At 37.0% G+C, this 17,052-nt stretch overlaps 1 protein-coding gene across 1 annotated transcript in view; it reads right to left on the reverse strand.

Annotated features, from left to right (window-relative positions):
- Positions 1–3,472: 3,472 nt before the first annotated feature.
- The window catches only part of LOC306885879 (tetratricopeptide repeat protein 27-like), a 98,585-nt gene continuing 85,005 nt past the window's right edge, over positions 3,473–17,052 (reverse strand). Inside the window, exons 16-20 of the mRNA XM_079442673.1 lie at positions 16,441–16,606; positions 10,205–10,402; positions 9,460–9,571; positions 7,320–7,420; positions 3,473–4,693 (exon numbers count right to left, since the gene is read on the reverse strand). Of these exons, the coding sequence (XP_079298799.1) occupies positions 4,574–4,693; positions 7,320–7,420; positions 9,460–9,571; positions 10,205–10,402; positions 16,441–16,606 (697 nt within the window). The 3' untranslated portion in view covers positions 3,473–4,573. The remainder of the gene's footprint in view (positions 4,694–7,319; positions 7,421–9,459; positions 9,572–10,204; positions 10,403–16,440; positions 16,607–17,052) is intronic.

A 17,052-nucleotide genomic window follows, 5' to 3' on the forward strand; every position in this document is an offset into this window, starting at 1 on the left:
ATACATTCAGCATCCGCACACACCCTCCTGTTTCGACACACAAATAGATGAACATGCCTCCATTATTTCACACGCTCACAATTCCCTAAATTTAGCCAAAAGTCTCTGTCCTACAGATGCTTGTTATCTGGATTACCAGAACGTCTTTGCAGCATTACTGAAAGGTGACTCAGAAACTTCCTTAGATCAAGACCATTTTAGGCCTAGACTGAGCTCAGCACACTCTAGGATATGCGTGGGTGAGACGGCCAGAGAGACATATAGACAGACATGGAATACCATTCCTCATAAACTTTGGAGTATTTGGAAGGACATTTCAGACTGATTTATTGATTGCATTAGATCATCCTTGAGGAGAACCAAATGTCTTGAAAGAAATTGTTCTGTTTCAACACAACCGAACAGGTGTTTAACAGTTCATTCTTACAATGTACATTCACAAACACTCTCTTCTATGAATAATATTGCCAAATTAAGTATTCATCAATTGATGATCTCTAATTGAATAAAAAGACAGCTCCTGTTACATCTGTCAGGTCTAATGGCTAGAGTTGAAAAGGAGATTCAGTTAAGCAACAGAGAGAGTGCTGTCATAAAGCTATTCTTGGGTCACAGCTATTTTTAGTTTAAAAATAATGACCATCATAACTAAATGAGAAGAGCAGAAGAGAGAGAATACAATATTAATGCCAAGACTTCAGCATGCTTTAAAGTAGTTTACGCCACACTAGGGGTGTACAGCGGAGCCATTATTTGTATCTGTATCTGTGACCATCTCAAAATTATTTGTATCTGTATCTGTATTCGGATGGATCCGGAAGTGGGCGTGGCTTAAACGGGAAGTCCGTCAAATTACGTGAAAATACCATTTTAAATGCAAATCTGTTCGATTCATAGTTTTCATTTAACAAATATGCCTTGTATAACTAAATAAATTATTTTTATTATAATTATAACTTTGCCCGGTGCAGTCGCACGGTAGAGTTGATGGTCACTCCTCGGTCTTCACACGACGACTGCCGCGACCGCTGCCGCGGTATAATAACATTTTTTATACCAATCCAACAAATCACAATTTCAATTCAGCTGGACCCACTTTCCTGTTTATCAACTAAAAATGGCCAAGCAAGTGTACACTGACAAGATACGCGAAACAGTAGCTACGAGACCAAACGCGATTAATAGCTACTAAATGTAACAGAGTTAATAAAGTAATTAGGGCATTAATAAACTGGGAAGTTGAAGGTTGAGATTAGAGATTCTGTATCCTACATGTGATTGTGTCTGCCGAATATTTTTTTTCTGTTATTCGGATGAATTCGTTATTCGTTTTGAAGCCATTATCCGTGCCTTTCCGAAGGTATTCGGCTTCGGGCACATCCCTATACGCCACACTCTCAAATCTTAGTTTGGTCTGTGAATCCATATAAATTGCATAAAAACTTAAATGGGGACAGCTCTTCTTAATCATCCACGTTATTTAAGGAATCATTCATTTTTGAAACAGTCGCTTATTTGTGAACGACGTCTTTTAGGGAATCCTTATTTTGTAAACTCACCTCTTGGGAATATTCAAATCATTTGCCATTTCACCAGTATAGTAGTGTCTGGAATTTAAAAGATCAATTGTGTCAGACACAATCAACTTTTACAGCTAGCTATATAAACTGTTAAAGAACATAGCGCAGCGCCATCGGTTTCTTAAGTTGTTCATTTGTGCGTGAGACGGCAGAGACGCAATTAAATGATACAACAGTCACATAATCAGCCCACAGAGGGAGGACAGGAACTTCACACTGTATCAGTGGCATCACCACAACCCTGCGGGAGGAAGGAGAGCTGTGCTGGGGAATTAACAGTTTATGTAGCTAAAAATGTGCTTTGCGGTTGTTGTCACAGTCAGCAGGACAGCCCCGGTGGGAGGGACGCAGATATCTTCTGTCAGCAACTCGCTACTGTATTACACGGTTTCTGTTCAAACAACATTTTGGATTTAGATGCTACCTGAGCTACAGCATTTTGCCATTTAGAAAACTTTAGGAAAGCTGAGAAGAGCTTGACATTTATTTTAGGCACATCTTGATAGCTTCCAAAAGCAGTGCTGCAGAGATGATGCATTTTTTGTAGACCACAATTCGGAAACGAGTTAGCACTTCTATAGTCCCAATGTCAGTGAGGCTTTGGATAAACGTCTGAAATAAAGTCTCTGTGGTTAAAACAAGATCAAGATATCTTCATATTTTATTCTACAACATAAAATATATTAGTAACATCTTGTGATTTTCTTCTTGTAAAAGACAAGTGGATAAATGGGAGGTTGTTGACAAAACATTACAATGGCAAACCAAACAGGTAACCTCATCTACTCACTGGTCTGCTTTCACTGCTTTGCGCTTATAATCACATTTCTCAAAATTTCTGTTAAATTGTTTTAAATGAATACCAAAAGAGTTGTTGTAATCTTAAACTTAACTTCGTAACAAAGTCATGTGGCCGTGGTGCAATTCGTTTAGCTTTTTACTTGTATTTTGACTTCAAAATTCATAAAAGTTGTTCATTGGCCTACAATAATACATCACTGCAGCACTCTATTCGGAAGGACAGACCAGAACTTTTTGGATGATGTAGTGACATGCCAAACATAAATGTGACATTTATATTAAATAGCCCGACTATGTCTATTGTTAATTTGGTGGTTCTCACAATAGACACAGGATGTTCGCTTTTTGTCAGATTCATGTTTCTTAGTCCTCAGCTATCCTGTAGGTTCTCTGGGGCAACTTACTAGGCAATGTTCTTGCATCACTTGTACATGAATAGCCGAATATGATGAATAACCAAATGCTGCCAATTTCCTTGTTTCTTGTAAAGGTCAAGCAAACAAAGAAATGTTCTCAGAATGAAAGTTAATTACTTCCAGATATTCTGTAATGCTAAAATACCATGCTGAAAAATTACTGGCATGATGTCATTTCTCTGAGGACAGACGCGTCCTCAGAGAAATTCAAGAGTGTGCGAGCAAGACGACATCAAGACAGGAAGAGAGTCCAGATTTGAGAGAAATCAGATGGGTAAATATAGATCTCTCTCAATTCAATAGACTTAGAAAGGCTCAACTCTGCAAACTCTCAATGACATAATGACTTTATCTGATACAAACTTTATGTACACTATTATTCAAAAGTTTGTGGTTAGTAAGATTTTTGTTTTTTTAAAATACTTTTATTCAGCAAGGACACATTCATTGACCAAAAGCGAGTAAAGACATTATAATGTTAAAAACTTTTTTTTTTTTTTTAAATGACTGTTTTCAACATTTGTTTTGTCGAGCACCAAATCAACATATCAGAATGATTTCTGAAGGATCATGTGACACTGAAGCCTAGAGTAGCCTAATGGCTGCTGAAAATTCAGCTTCGCCATCACATGAATAAACTACATTTTAAAATATAAAATCGAAAACAGTTATTTTGTAATAATTTCACAATATTACAGTTTTATTCTAGTTTTTAATAAAAAAAAATGCAGCCTTGGTTAACAAGGGACTTATTTAAAAACAAAAAAATTACAGAACCAATACATTTTAATGGCAATTTGTACATGTGATATTCTTATAATCAAATATAGGGTTTTAAAATTTCAAGCTATTAAACCAGTTATAACCACCATTTTAATTTCAAAAGGCACACTAAACTTGTTGCCCTAAGTTTAGTGTGGATAAAAAAAAAGTTTGCTCAAGTAATTAATAGCAAACATTGTCAGTGTTTACATTTTGTGTAAACAGTCTTTTAAATGAACTAAAACAACAGGCCCAACAGAGGCGCATATCCAGAGGTAAACGAAATCAAGATAGCAATCTCCCAACACTCCCTTTGGCAGAGCACAAAATAGACAGTAGAGACAGGGTGAGGAGGGTCAATGAGGAGTTATGCTTAATATGACAGCTGTAGGAAAGTCTTCACACAATACACAACGCAGCAAGTCTGTCCTGAGTCCAAGACTTTTTCATAATCTTGGTCTTGTCACAGTCTCGGGAGCCTTCAGACTCCATCTTGACTCGACCTTTTTCTTGTCTTGACTCAGACTCAACCTATTCAAGTCTAGGCCTAGACTCAAACTCACATGAGCTTGTCTTGACTACAGAACTGACGCAACGCATTTGATTTCGTGTGAACCTAGCTGTCAGTTGTCCCACATTTTAATCTACTCTCTGTGAATCCTTTAATATTAACTAAATCATCATGCACACAAGTTAGAAAAAACAAGCACAAAGATGAAATAAGAAAGAGGCTGTGTATTATTTATTGGAATGAGGCACTGTTCATTCATTCATTCATTGTGTGATCACAGGATCCTGATTATGGCAAAGACAGTTGACCCTGGATCAGGTTATGATGACAAACATCTTTAACTCAGTCACTAAGTCTTTCTTTTAGGTTTTTTCTCCTTTGATTGAACAAGCAACAGTGGTCATGAGGATTTCCAGATGGAAGTTTTGTTCGTTTAAAACATAACTTTAAAACTGCATTGTTTAAACCAATCAAAAGGAGGAAGAAAACAGTTCTATGGCTTCTCATTGGTTGCGTAGCTGGGCACTCAGGTCCTGCAGCTCTGTGATGAGCTGCTCGAGCTCTGTGACATCACCTCTGAGGTCATCATGGAGTTCACCTGTGGCAACATCAGTGTACAGTTGCTGCGAAAAGACGACAAAACAAAAATGTGAGAAATATCAAATGGCAACTGACAGATAAAAAATAAAATTCCTTAAAAAATAATTGAACTCAACATTACAATATATTTACAGATAACATGAAATCAAAACTGACACCATTCACTTAAAACATTAGAATTACGGTCTTATTGTAAATACTAAATTATTTATTGATTACACAGTAATTCAATATAAAAAAATTGTTTCCGTTTGAACTGACATCAAGCTGACCTGTCTACAGTGCCTTGCGAATGTATTCATTTTTTTCACGTTTTATGTTACTGCCTTATGCTAAACTGCTTTAAATTACTTTTTTTCCCCACATCAATCTACACTACATACACCATATTGACAAAGCAAAAACAGAATTGTCATAACTTCTTAAATCTATATATAAAAAAATAAACTTAAATAAGTACATTGCATAAGTATGCATGCCCTTAACTAAATATTTAATTGAAGCACCTTTACAGTCTCAAGTCTTTTTTGTTTAATGCGATAAACTTTGCTCATCATCATTTGGCAATTATCTGCCATTCTTCTCATCGCCTCTTCACCTCTCAAGCTCTGTCGGGTTGGATGGGGTCAGATGCACATTTTCAAGTTTCTCCAGAAATATTTAATTGGGTTCAAGCTCAGGCTGTGGCTGGACTACTCAAGGACATTCATAGAGTTGTCTATAAGCCACTCCTTCTGTGTGCTTAGGGTCATTGTCCTGTTGGAAGGTGAACCTTCTGCCCAGTCTAAGGTACTGAATGCTCTGGACTGGGTTTTCATTAAGGCCATCTCAATATTTTGGTTCACTGAGATTTTCCTCTATTCTGATGAGTCCCTCAGGCCCTGCCACTGAAAAACGCTACCAGCACACTTTACTTTTGGGATGTTCTCTGCAGGTGATGAGCAGAGCTGGTTCCCTTCAAACATGATGCTTATATTTGAGGTTCATCAGACCAGAGAATCTTGTTTCTCAGAGTCTGAGGGTCCTTTAGGTGCTTTTTTGTAAATTCCAAGTGTGTTTTCTTTTGTCTTCACTGAGGAGACAGGGAGAGGATTGCTCAGTTTGGCCAGGAGGCCAGCTCTAAGAAGAATCCTGGTTGTTTCAAACTTCTATTAAGGGTAACAGAGACTACATGCATTTGTGACCCTTCAATGAAGCATAATATTTTTCTGAACTCTTCCCCTGATGTGTGGCTTGACGCAAACCTGTTTCTGAGGTCTACAGACAGTTCTTTTGACCCCAGGGCTTGGTTTTTGCTCTGATATGCATTATCAACTGTTGGACCTTTTATTAAGACGTGTGCCTTTCCAAATCATACCCATTCAATTCAATTTGCCATAGGTTACCTTCACTCAAAGTCTAGTAACACCTACAAGCAATAAGAATGCTCCTGAGCTAAATTTCAACTGTCCCAGATAAGGGTATGAGTACTTATGCAATGGATTAATTTAAGTTTATTTTTAACACATTTGCAAAGATGTTAAAAACCTTTTTTTTTTTTTTTGCTTTACCATTATGGTGTATGGAGTGTAGATTGATGAGGAAAAAACAGTAGCAGTTTTACATTAGACAGCAGGATAAAACGTGAAAAAAATGAAGGGGTATGAATACTTTCGCAAGACACTGTATAAGAACCTTTTATTCAATCAATTCCTGATAAACACTTCCGTTCAAATGTTTGGGATCAATAAGATGTTTTTGAAAGAAGTTTCTTATTCTCCCCATGGCTGCATTTATTTGATCGAAATACAGTAAAAATGGCAATATTGTGAAACATTATTATAAAATTATTTTTCTATTTTAAAATATAATTTATTTTGGTGATGACAAAGCTGAATTCATTCATTCATTCATTCATAAATTATAAAAACCATTGTGCTGCTTAATATTAATGTAAAAACCCTAATATTTTTTCAGGACTCCATGTGTCCAAAAATGCCTTCTGTTTTGTTTTATTTGCGAGTTGAGAGGACTATTTTATATTACTTAAATATTTGGTCACACTTTATATTAATATCCAATTCTCGCAATTAACAAACCACTGACTACGACTTGTGCCTCAAAACTCTTAATTTGCTGCTTATTAATACTTACTTTTAGTCATTTAGCAGATGCTTTTATCCAAAGCGACTTACAAATAACAAAAAGTAACTAAAACTAAAAGTTAACACTCTGTAAATACTCTATACACACCCATTTAAGAAAATACTGAAATTAAATAAAAACAAACTAAAGCAATTAACAAACCACTGACTACGACTTGTGACTCAAACTCCTAATTTGCTGCTTATTAATAGTTAGTAAGGTCATTGTTAAGTTTAGGAATTGGGAAGGATTAGGGGTGTAGAATATGGTCATGCAGAATATGTGCTTTATACTAAAAAATCCCAATTTTTTTTATGGTGCTAATAAGCAACTAGTTAATAGTGAGAATTGGTCCCTATACTCAAGTGTTACCATTTGTGTAATAGCATTAAATAGACAAATTGCCAGAAAATGCTATCTTTTACAAAACAAATAAAAAGGTCTGTTTTTATTGATAGCTTTAAAACACTTAAGTAAAACCCTTAAAGCTAAAGACTTTAAGAGCTGAGTGTGTGTGAAACTCACTTTGGCTTTGGTGACCAGGCTCTTCACACTGAGTCGGGCTGAAGACAGCAACTGTAGAGCCTCTTGAGGACTGCGTTTAGACCTGCTACAGCTGATAGAGACTGAGAGACACAGACAGGAATTACTGAGGAGTTTCATCTCCAGTAGAGTCACGGCAGTGCTGGAACATTAAGCATCTGTATGCTGCACAGCCAGTGAGGGGAGATAGTGAGTGTCGGCCTGTCAAAGGTCACTAGAGGCCAGGTGATGCAATATCAAGGTCTGTGGCCTAATAAAAAGAGTGTGTCATTATTTTGTGTGTGTAGTACTGTTCACATTATGTGATGGATCACGACCTCTGAGCGACTCATGTTTAATCACTAAAGCTATTAGTGCAACATCAAACACCATTAAAACGGTCATTCCACACACAATCGCTGTCATCTCTGAGGAAAGCAACAGATTCATGAGTATGCGTATCTACCTCAGTGTCAAAGGCCACTCTTTCACTCTCTTCAATTCTCAGTTTTCCCTCGCTTTCTCATCTCCGAACACCTGTTTCTTCTGCCTTTCATTCCATCATTTCCACTTTTGTGATTTACTTTTCAATTCCCTCTTCCCTATCTTTGTTCTTCCATTTCTAGATTCTCTCCTTCTCTTCCTAAAATCCCTTCTTTCATAAATTCATTCTACATTTTCTTTCTAAAGCTTCTAAGAAAATTATTTGCCAAAATGTTTCTTTTTCTGAATTATTTCTCTCTCTACATTCTTGCTGCAATTCTTAATTTCTAAATTCTTAATTCTAAATTATAATATTAGAATATTATATTAGAATATTCATTCTAAAGCTTCTTAATTTTAATTATTTTCTAAATTGTTCTTTTTCTGAATTATTTTTTTCTACGTTCTTGCTGCAATTCTTTCTAAATTCTTGCCTTTTTCCTTTATAAATACTCACTTATTCATTTTCCAAATTTCTGCTTCTTCCCTTTCTAAATGCTTTTTAAATTATGTTATTTATTTTTTCTCTTGCTTTCTTTGTAAATTCTCTCTCAATTTTTGTTTTTTGCTTTCCCCCAAATTTTTTCCTTCTAAATTCCTGCATTTCATATCTAAATTATTTCTTGCTAATTTCAAGTCAATCCATATATCCATCAGTTCTTCATTCTTGCCATCTCCATCTCTCTCTTTACCCATCTCATCCTCATGTTTCCGCCTTGAGTGGCAACAGCAGGAAAAGTGGTGTGATTAATGAGTGTGGAGCTCATTCAACACACACACACACACACACACACACACAGCTTTAATGCATAGCAACACATACATGAATACAAGATCTAGACAAATGCATGAGGTATAAAACCCCGTGATCTTACATATGCTCACACACTTACCTCGCCCTTATATCGATCGATCAATCTTCCCCAAACACACGCATGCACAAACACACAGAAAGCAGGCCAGAGTAAGTGGGAAGGGATGGAGGCGTGTGAAGGGTTCTGCTACATTTGCAGAGCCGCCCCTTTATAAATCATTAAGATCAACAACAAACAGCCTGCATACTCAAGGACAAGCTGATGGAGAGAGTGGGTGAAATGAAATAAGATGACAGATGCTAAAAAGATGGCAAACGAACATTCGAGCGGGATCATGATTCGGTTGGACAAGTTTGTCCATATTCAATGCCAGCTGAGAATAAAATGTGACAGTTTGATTTTTAAGACACAGAAATTCAGATTTTTAGAAACGGAGAAAGAATTGCTATTCAACCCAAAACCTGTGCTCTGTCCCAACTGATGTTTAATTCAACACACATTTATTGACCAAACCCTCAACATCCCTCCTAATGAGAGACACACAGACACACAGAGATGGACAGACAAAAGCAACCCCATCTGGTAAACACACACAGGCGCACATGCCCACAAACACAAACAGAAGTCTGTCTCTGGTGGAGGTCAGAGGGGTAAAAGCCTTGTTTGTCGTTCTTGCTCCTGTTCCTTGTTCTCAATCCATTAGCCCTTTCAGACTCCCTCTATGTTCACGCGCTGCCACATTAGCCATGATAGAGTGACTCTCTGAACGAGTGCAGGACCACGATTCTGTATGTTCCTCTCAAATGGTCTTGTGAAAGGGAAAGTACGTGTGTGTGAAGTCTCACCATTAGCCATATCTCTGGCACCCTTCACCACAGATCTGAAGTTTCCAATGTCTTTCTCCCAGCCAGCTGCCTGCGTCTCACACCGATGCGCTTTACTCAGAAACTGCAGTGCCTACAAACACACACATCAAAACACAGTTAGACTACAAGACCAAACCAGATGTAAGGTAATAAAACGACAACCAAAAGCTACTGTATGTCTTCCATGTAAAATTGAGTCAGGTTATTTTGAGTTTGTAAATTGATATATTATAGGTGCAGCACTATGCTAGGAAGCCCACTGCAAAATTTGAATGGTGAAAGTTTGTACTCTTTAAGCTAAATCGACATTCATGCGTTCTATCCAAAAAGACTTACAGAGCATTCAAGATATACATTTTACCAAATGCATGTTCCCTTCTATTTTATATGCAAAAAAAAAATTTGTTTACAATCTACAATAACAGTTAAAATCAAATATATTAATGACAAAATAGATTAGGGAACATTATTTGCTTGAAAACCTTGGTGTACTGTAGAAAATAACAATATAGAAATAACAGTTCAAGGCAATTCTTGTAAAGATAAATAAATTTGATAGCCTTGTGGGCAGCGCTGACATATAACACCATTGCGCTACGGGCGTCCAGAGTTCGAATCCTGGCTCGAGGACCTTTCCCAGCCCCCTCTCTGTTTCCCCACTTTACTTCCTGTCATTTCTACACTATCCTATACTAATAAAGTAAAATAAATAAATAAAATTCACCTTTTCGTTGTCTTCTACATTGTTGCTATTGCCATCGCCATAAAGACGAGCGTACTGCTTCCATATTTGGGCGTCTGTGCTGCAGCGGGCAGAGACTCGACCAAATAGTTCCTGCAGTTTGGCTTTATGATTGGAGGCCTGTTCGCCACGGTGATCTGTCAGATTGTCCACTACCGAACGCACCAGGATTTCCAGCACCTGATGGGGAAAAAAAAAAAAAGAGAAGGTAACACTTTATTTTAAGGTGTCCTTATTACACATGCTACATGTACTTACTCTTATAACAACAAATTATGCATAATTACACGCAAGTAACCCTAAACCTAACCATATAGTTAATAAATGTAGTTAATTAATATTACTCAGTAAACTTAAATGTATAATTACACTGTAACAGGGATATAAAGTGAATAAAATAAATTGTAACCAAAGACAAATTTACTAAATGCCAAAAAGCTTACTTTTCAGTAGCGTAAAACTGGCTGATGTTTAAACTCAAAAACCAAACATGAATATCTAATCTGAAAACTAATCTAGGGTTGACATTTAACCTCTGCTGTGCCTGATCCAACCTTACCTGAACTAACCTTATTTATGAGGTCAAAACACAAATCTCTAAACTTGACCTCTGCATTGTTTGATGTTCCTGGCTTGTGCATCACTTTATTTTTAACTTTCTTACATTTATACTAACAACCGTGCGTTGATGTTGCTTTTCTCTCTTTCCACTCTCTGTTCCCTAATATTTATTCTGTCCTGACCATGTGACAGCCCAACACTACTTAGATTTCGGCTCACACAGTTTCTGAAGCATGTCTCTCTGTTTGCCTGCCTCTACTCTGACTGACAATTTTAATAAAAATGAGGCACACACACACTTACCTGTGAGCGTGTTACAGTTTAGTTTGAACAGGCAAATTGCAAATATATGATTAGTAAAGTAAACAATGAAACTTTAAGCCAAATCATACCCTTATAATAATAAAAATAAATTACTATTACATAAGAAAGAGAGAGAGAGGGAAAGAAAGAGTAAGAGAAAGAAAGGAGGAAAGAAAACAACATTTAGTATGTTTTTACAGCTTTTTGAATTATTGGGACACCGAAAGTGTCCTCATAAATCACCTTCAGATTGTAATACCCATATCATACCATGTCATTATACAAATTTGTGTCCTCAAACCACACACACACACTACATGCCACCAACAGAGCTGGTAGATTAGTGACGCTGTTCTCACTCAACCACACAAACAAATGCAGACACACTCCAGAGTCTGTACATGTGTCAGAGAAACCAGGAAGAGCCAAAAAGTTCAGACTTAACCTCCCTGAGGAGAGATCCCTCATATGATTGTAAAGCAATACACAATGAAAGTGCTATATAAATGCCTCAATCATTCATTCATTCATTGTCTGGAGAAGTGTTTTTGTGTCTCTCTCTCTCTCTCGCTCATACACTTACTCAGAAATTGCAGTTTATACCTGGATGGTACATAATTGTATTAATCAACTTTGAGCTTTTTAATTAAAATAAGTAAATAACAAAAAATGAATAAAATATTTAAAACAAAACTTGGTTACAAGTGTTGTTGTAATGTGTTCTGACTCTGTTTACACTTGCATGTAGTGCAGTCTAATTCGGATCACTAGAAACGGATGTTAATTGCAGGGTCTATGAAGCCTTCAGTGAGGTGTGACTAGTCTGAGGTGTCTGATTCCCAGGACTGAAGCGGTTAAGAGTGAGTAAGTACGTGTGTGTACAGAGAAGGCTTTCTCCTCAAACTCCAAAATCTAAACTAAGCACACCACACCCTTAAACTTCACTAAACTACCAGAATACTTGAACTGAATGCTGGGCTCCACATTCCTCTCTTTCTGTGTGTGTGTGTGTGTGAGAGAGAGAGAGCTATTAATCACTGCCCTCACACAGTGTTACACATGTGTTTGTGTGTCTGTATGCTCTGTAACTAACAAGCTCCGAACTGCACTGTAATTACTAAAGCAGAACCAGAATTTGTGTTCATTAACTTTTTGTGTGAAATGCCTTTAACTGAAAATTGAGTGTTTAATCTTGTCATTTTACATTGACACACTATTTTCCTATTTTGATATTGTGCAGTTGCTTTGACAATTTGTATTGTTAAAATCACTATATAAATAAAGGTGATTTGACTTGAAAAGGAGTTCCATCATAAAAATAACTAGATAAAAAAAAAAGTTTGTCGAGAAACTAAGTTGGCTTGAGAAAGCCGGACCAGAAAGTTAAAAAAAAAGTTTGAAAAGTTTAAAAAGTTTTAAGTTTGACGGTTTTCAGTCTGAAATAGTTTGAAGTTAAAGTAGTTTTAAAAGCTTAAAGTTTGATTGATGGATGGATGGATAGATGGATAGATAGAGTCAGATTATAGATAGATAGATAAATAGATGCCAAGAACCGCAGAGTGGTTGCTAGGGTTTTCTAGGTGGTTGCTAGGGTACACTGGGTTGCTGCTAGGGTGTTGCTATGTGGTTGCTAGGGTACCTGGGGTGGTTGCCAAGGTGTTGCTATGCAGTTGCTATGGTACTCAGGGTGGTTGCCAAAGTGTTGCTATGCGGTTGCTTCAGTTCACTTCAGCAGCAGCGTTTTTTCACAAGATGAAAGTTCCAATTTACTTTACATGCTCCATCTATTTCCTCACATGTGTGTGTGTGCAGCAATGACAATGACGGCACTTGAACAGACAGAGAGAGAAAGCCAGAGACATGCAGCAGTGTGTGTGTGTGTGTGTGTGTGTGTATAAATACACTCAGCCAAGACTAATGTTCACACTTTAACTGCAAAGACTGATAGAAAGCAACTTAATCCGAGCAAACAGCCTTCACACAGACCAGTGTGTCTTATGCGGACCACATGTTCTCATGACAGCGTGTCTGTGTGGTCACATCATTCACGAAAGCATGAAAATCTACAGCACACATTCCTGAAGTTCACCCGTCATCGCCTTTCTCTTTCCTTACAGCTATCACTTTTTCATCTTCATAATACCATCACTCCTGATTCTTTCATTCACCTCTGGACCCCTTCAGGGTGTTCAGCAGATGTGCGGAGATCTTTGTCACCCAAGTCAGTGGTGTAATATCTGTAAACTCTCCTCATTTTTCACCCTAGAGATCCTGATAACCACATTTCCACCACAAACTATTTGGTCATCGGCCATCATCTCAACACCAAATGATACATAAAGCTCATATACTGATGAATTCACTTTTGTTTACAATAAAAAAAAGCTTTTGGATTAAACATTTAAATAAGTAAAATCTTTGTGGGGTTTTTTCTAAATAGGGGTATATGATTATACTATCTGCACACTATATTTAAAAAAGATTGGGTCAGTAAGTTTAAGAAATTCTTATTTTTATTCAGCCAGTATTAACGTAGCATTAAACTGATGAAAAGTGACAGTAAAGGCATTTAATGTTACAAAAGATTTCTATTGAAAATACTGTTCTTTTGAACTTCTATTCATCAAAGAACCATTCTAGAGAATTAGAATGATTTCTGAAGGATCATGCTGAAAATTCAGCTTTGCTATCACAGGAATACATACATTTTTTAAATATATAAAAACAGTTCTTTTGAACTGTAATAATATTTCACAGTATACATGTTTTAACTATTTTTGATTAAATAAATGTAGGCTTACAGTAGAAAGAAAGAGACCTAGGTAGATTTGACGTATTAATTTATGGATTTCAGGGCAGGCAAAATTTAGTTTTTATTGCTTAGGTTTAGATAACAAAATGTGTTATACATAAAAAAAAAAAAAAAAAAACAAAAAAAAAAATACTAAAACAAGCCCATTTTTGCACCCATTAATCCATCCATTTTAAAATTCATCTATGCACACACAAAGAAACCTAAAAAATAAAAAAAATAAAAAAGTCTGGTATGGTATCTGTGACTGTCTGCTGGTGATGATGTGGAACAAGTGAAATGAGGAACTGGATAAGACACCGCCCCCTCACGATGGGGGAAGTGATACGTTACAGGGGAAATTGAATGGGTGTCTGGGTGTAATTCCTGCACGATCCCCTTACAGCGTGAAATTAAGGAGAGAGGTAATACTCTCCTGGGAGAAACGAGGGAATGAAGAATGGTACTGAGAGGGAGAGAGAGATAAGAGGATACTTGATCCATCTTTTTTTAGCTCGGGATGAGGGAGGATAGTCTCTCTTTTCTCTGTCTCTGTGGAATGTGAATTAATGGGGTGGGATCAATGACAGAGACTGGTCTTATGACTGTATACCAAGATGTTTCGCACACATGCACAGCATTTTCCCTTATTAACAGATGTTCTCATCTAATTTCCCACTCTGAAGGGTTTCTGTATGGAGAGAGAGATGATGAAGGGAGTAAAATGAACAGTAGAGAGTGAGTGATGATTTTGAGTCCAGCCAAGCGCCCAGATCCCAATTACCATCTGAAACTCTCACAGGGCTTGAGGCGAACGCTAGCGATGACCTTTTCAACTTTTGTGCTTTCACATCACAACTTTTAATTGATGAGCTACTAGCCACTCACTAGACGTAAACGAATAATCCAAAAAATTGAACACTGAGGGGGGAAAACGTGAAAACGAAGTTGAAAGTGACAATGTAAGTAGGAATAATCTTTAAGTGTACAGCCTACTAATTTAAAACATACTTAGAAGGCAATCAAATCGTTTCAAAATATGGTTGTATGTGTGTGAAAACAGTCGTGGGATGCCATGCTAAAATGGGATTGTCTGTGTTCCCCTGTGACCGTAAACCCCAACACTTCCAACACCTGAACATTTGTTTGCCATTTAGAGCATCAGTTTTTTTATGGATGTCTGCTTCCGCATCAAAGTTAAAAAAAAAATAATAATTGTGAAATTAAGTTTAAAACTAGAATGAAATTGCTAGAATTGGTCGCAATGACGTGAATCAAGTCAAACTGCAAAAAAATAAGACAATAAAAAGTAAAATTTAAAAAATGTAAATTTTGCAACAGATAGAGAAATTATAATTTATGTTCTTTTGAAATCTCCATTCATTAAGGATGAAAAAATGTATCACTATTTTCACAAAAACAAATCAGCAATGCTTTTAACACTGATAAGAAATGTTTCTTGAGCATCAAATCAGCATATTAGAATGATTTCTAAAAGATCAGTATGTAATTCTTGCAAAATTCTGCTTCCACAGGATGTCTCCTTTCAACATAATTGCTCTGAATTAGAGACTTCCTTGAAAAAGATTAATATGCAGTTTCCTAGTGGATGCTTACACTAATTTTTCTTTTTTTTGCTGAAAATAAATAGAGCACAAAATAATTTGCCACTTGCTCATACAAAGCTAGAGTTTTCAGATATTTTGCAGTTCACAAAGTAGGAGGTGGGTGTTTAAAAATGAGATGCATGAAACAGCTTCTTTTTTTGAGGTGCAGCCATAAATTCTGTGAAAATAAAACATAATTTACTGCCACCTTGGTGACCCCGAAGCTGCTGTAAAGTGAAGGAGGTAAACAACTACCAGGCAATTTGACTACCAAATGATAAAACAAACGACACATTTAATAGGATGTAGCAGCTGGTGCATTAACCAGCCACAGCACAAACGTGTCTAATGGCGTAAAGCTTTAAGACGTGTGTTATGACAGCACCGCTATTAGATTCACAGCTGACAGAGGAGAGGTGTGATGGGGCCATGGATGCAGAGAGACATACGGGGTGCGTGTTGAAAACAGAGCTGTTTGGATGAAAGTGAGCAGACAGAAGCCCATCTGGGCTAAGGATTACTTTGCACATATGAATATACACATATGTGCAAAGTAATTCTTAGCCCAGATGGGCTTCTGTCTGTATGGCTTCTGTATATATTCATCTACATTTGGGCAGATCAGGATGAAATCATCTCTCTCTCTTCTCTCACACAAACATTCACTCATCAAATCTCACTCAGTCAACCATCAAATCTCACTTACACGCACAACCTCTCATATGACTGTTTCATCTGTGCATGCAGTCGGGCAGCTGTTAGTGTGGTCGAAGCAGTGATGACAGCAGCACATGAGACACAAATGAGACTCCAGCTGCTTTACACTGGTTCCACAAGCCAGAAAAAACATTCAAGCTTATGTTGTTAGACATTTTATCTGATGACAACTTTTTGGAAATGTATGCAAAAAGAAAGAGTTTGGGGTTAAACTAAGAAAAACTGTGAGGCTGACTCACCTCCACGTCCTTGTATTTGTCCTTGAGGTCCATGAGCCGATGGTAGGCTCTGATAGCCTCACTGAACTCGCCCAGGTCTATACACACAGCGATGAAATTCTCCCAGATCTGCCATCGCTCATAATTACACTTGAGCGCTTCCTGAAGGGTGCGGAATGCCTTCTCCCTACCACACACAAAACAGAAAGATCAGTGCGTTTAGCAGAACTACTGTTAATAGAAGTTGCTTGTGGATGTACTGTAGTATTAAACAGTGTATGGCTAAACAAAAAGTAGTTTTATGTTCTCCCTTCCAAAAACTGATTTGGCAAACTTGCAGTTAGAATGTGGCAATGAATAAGTATTCCTAAAAACCTAGTGAGCTGTCTACAAAGAGAGTGGTTTAGGTTCAAAGGCTGTTCTAAAAGGTACAGGTAGTCAACATAATTACTGTACACTATCTCACCGTTGATTCCAGAGTCTGATGTTAGCATGTTTCTGAGCTAGTGGTGCAACACTTCAAGCATAAAAAGAGTTCACAGCACACGTACTTTGGTTGAATCGTCAATTTTTAATTAGACTGAACTATTTCAAATAAGAACAAATTATTTATCAACAAGAATAAAATATTTA

Source organism: Barbus barbus, assembly GCF_936440315.1.
Source record: "Barbus barbus genome assembly, chromosome: 20".
Lineage (NCBI taxonomy): Eukaryota > Metazoa > Chordata > Actinopteri > Cypriniformes > Cyprinidae > Barbus > Barbus barbus.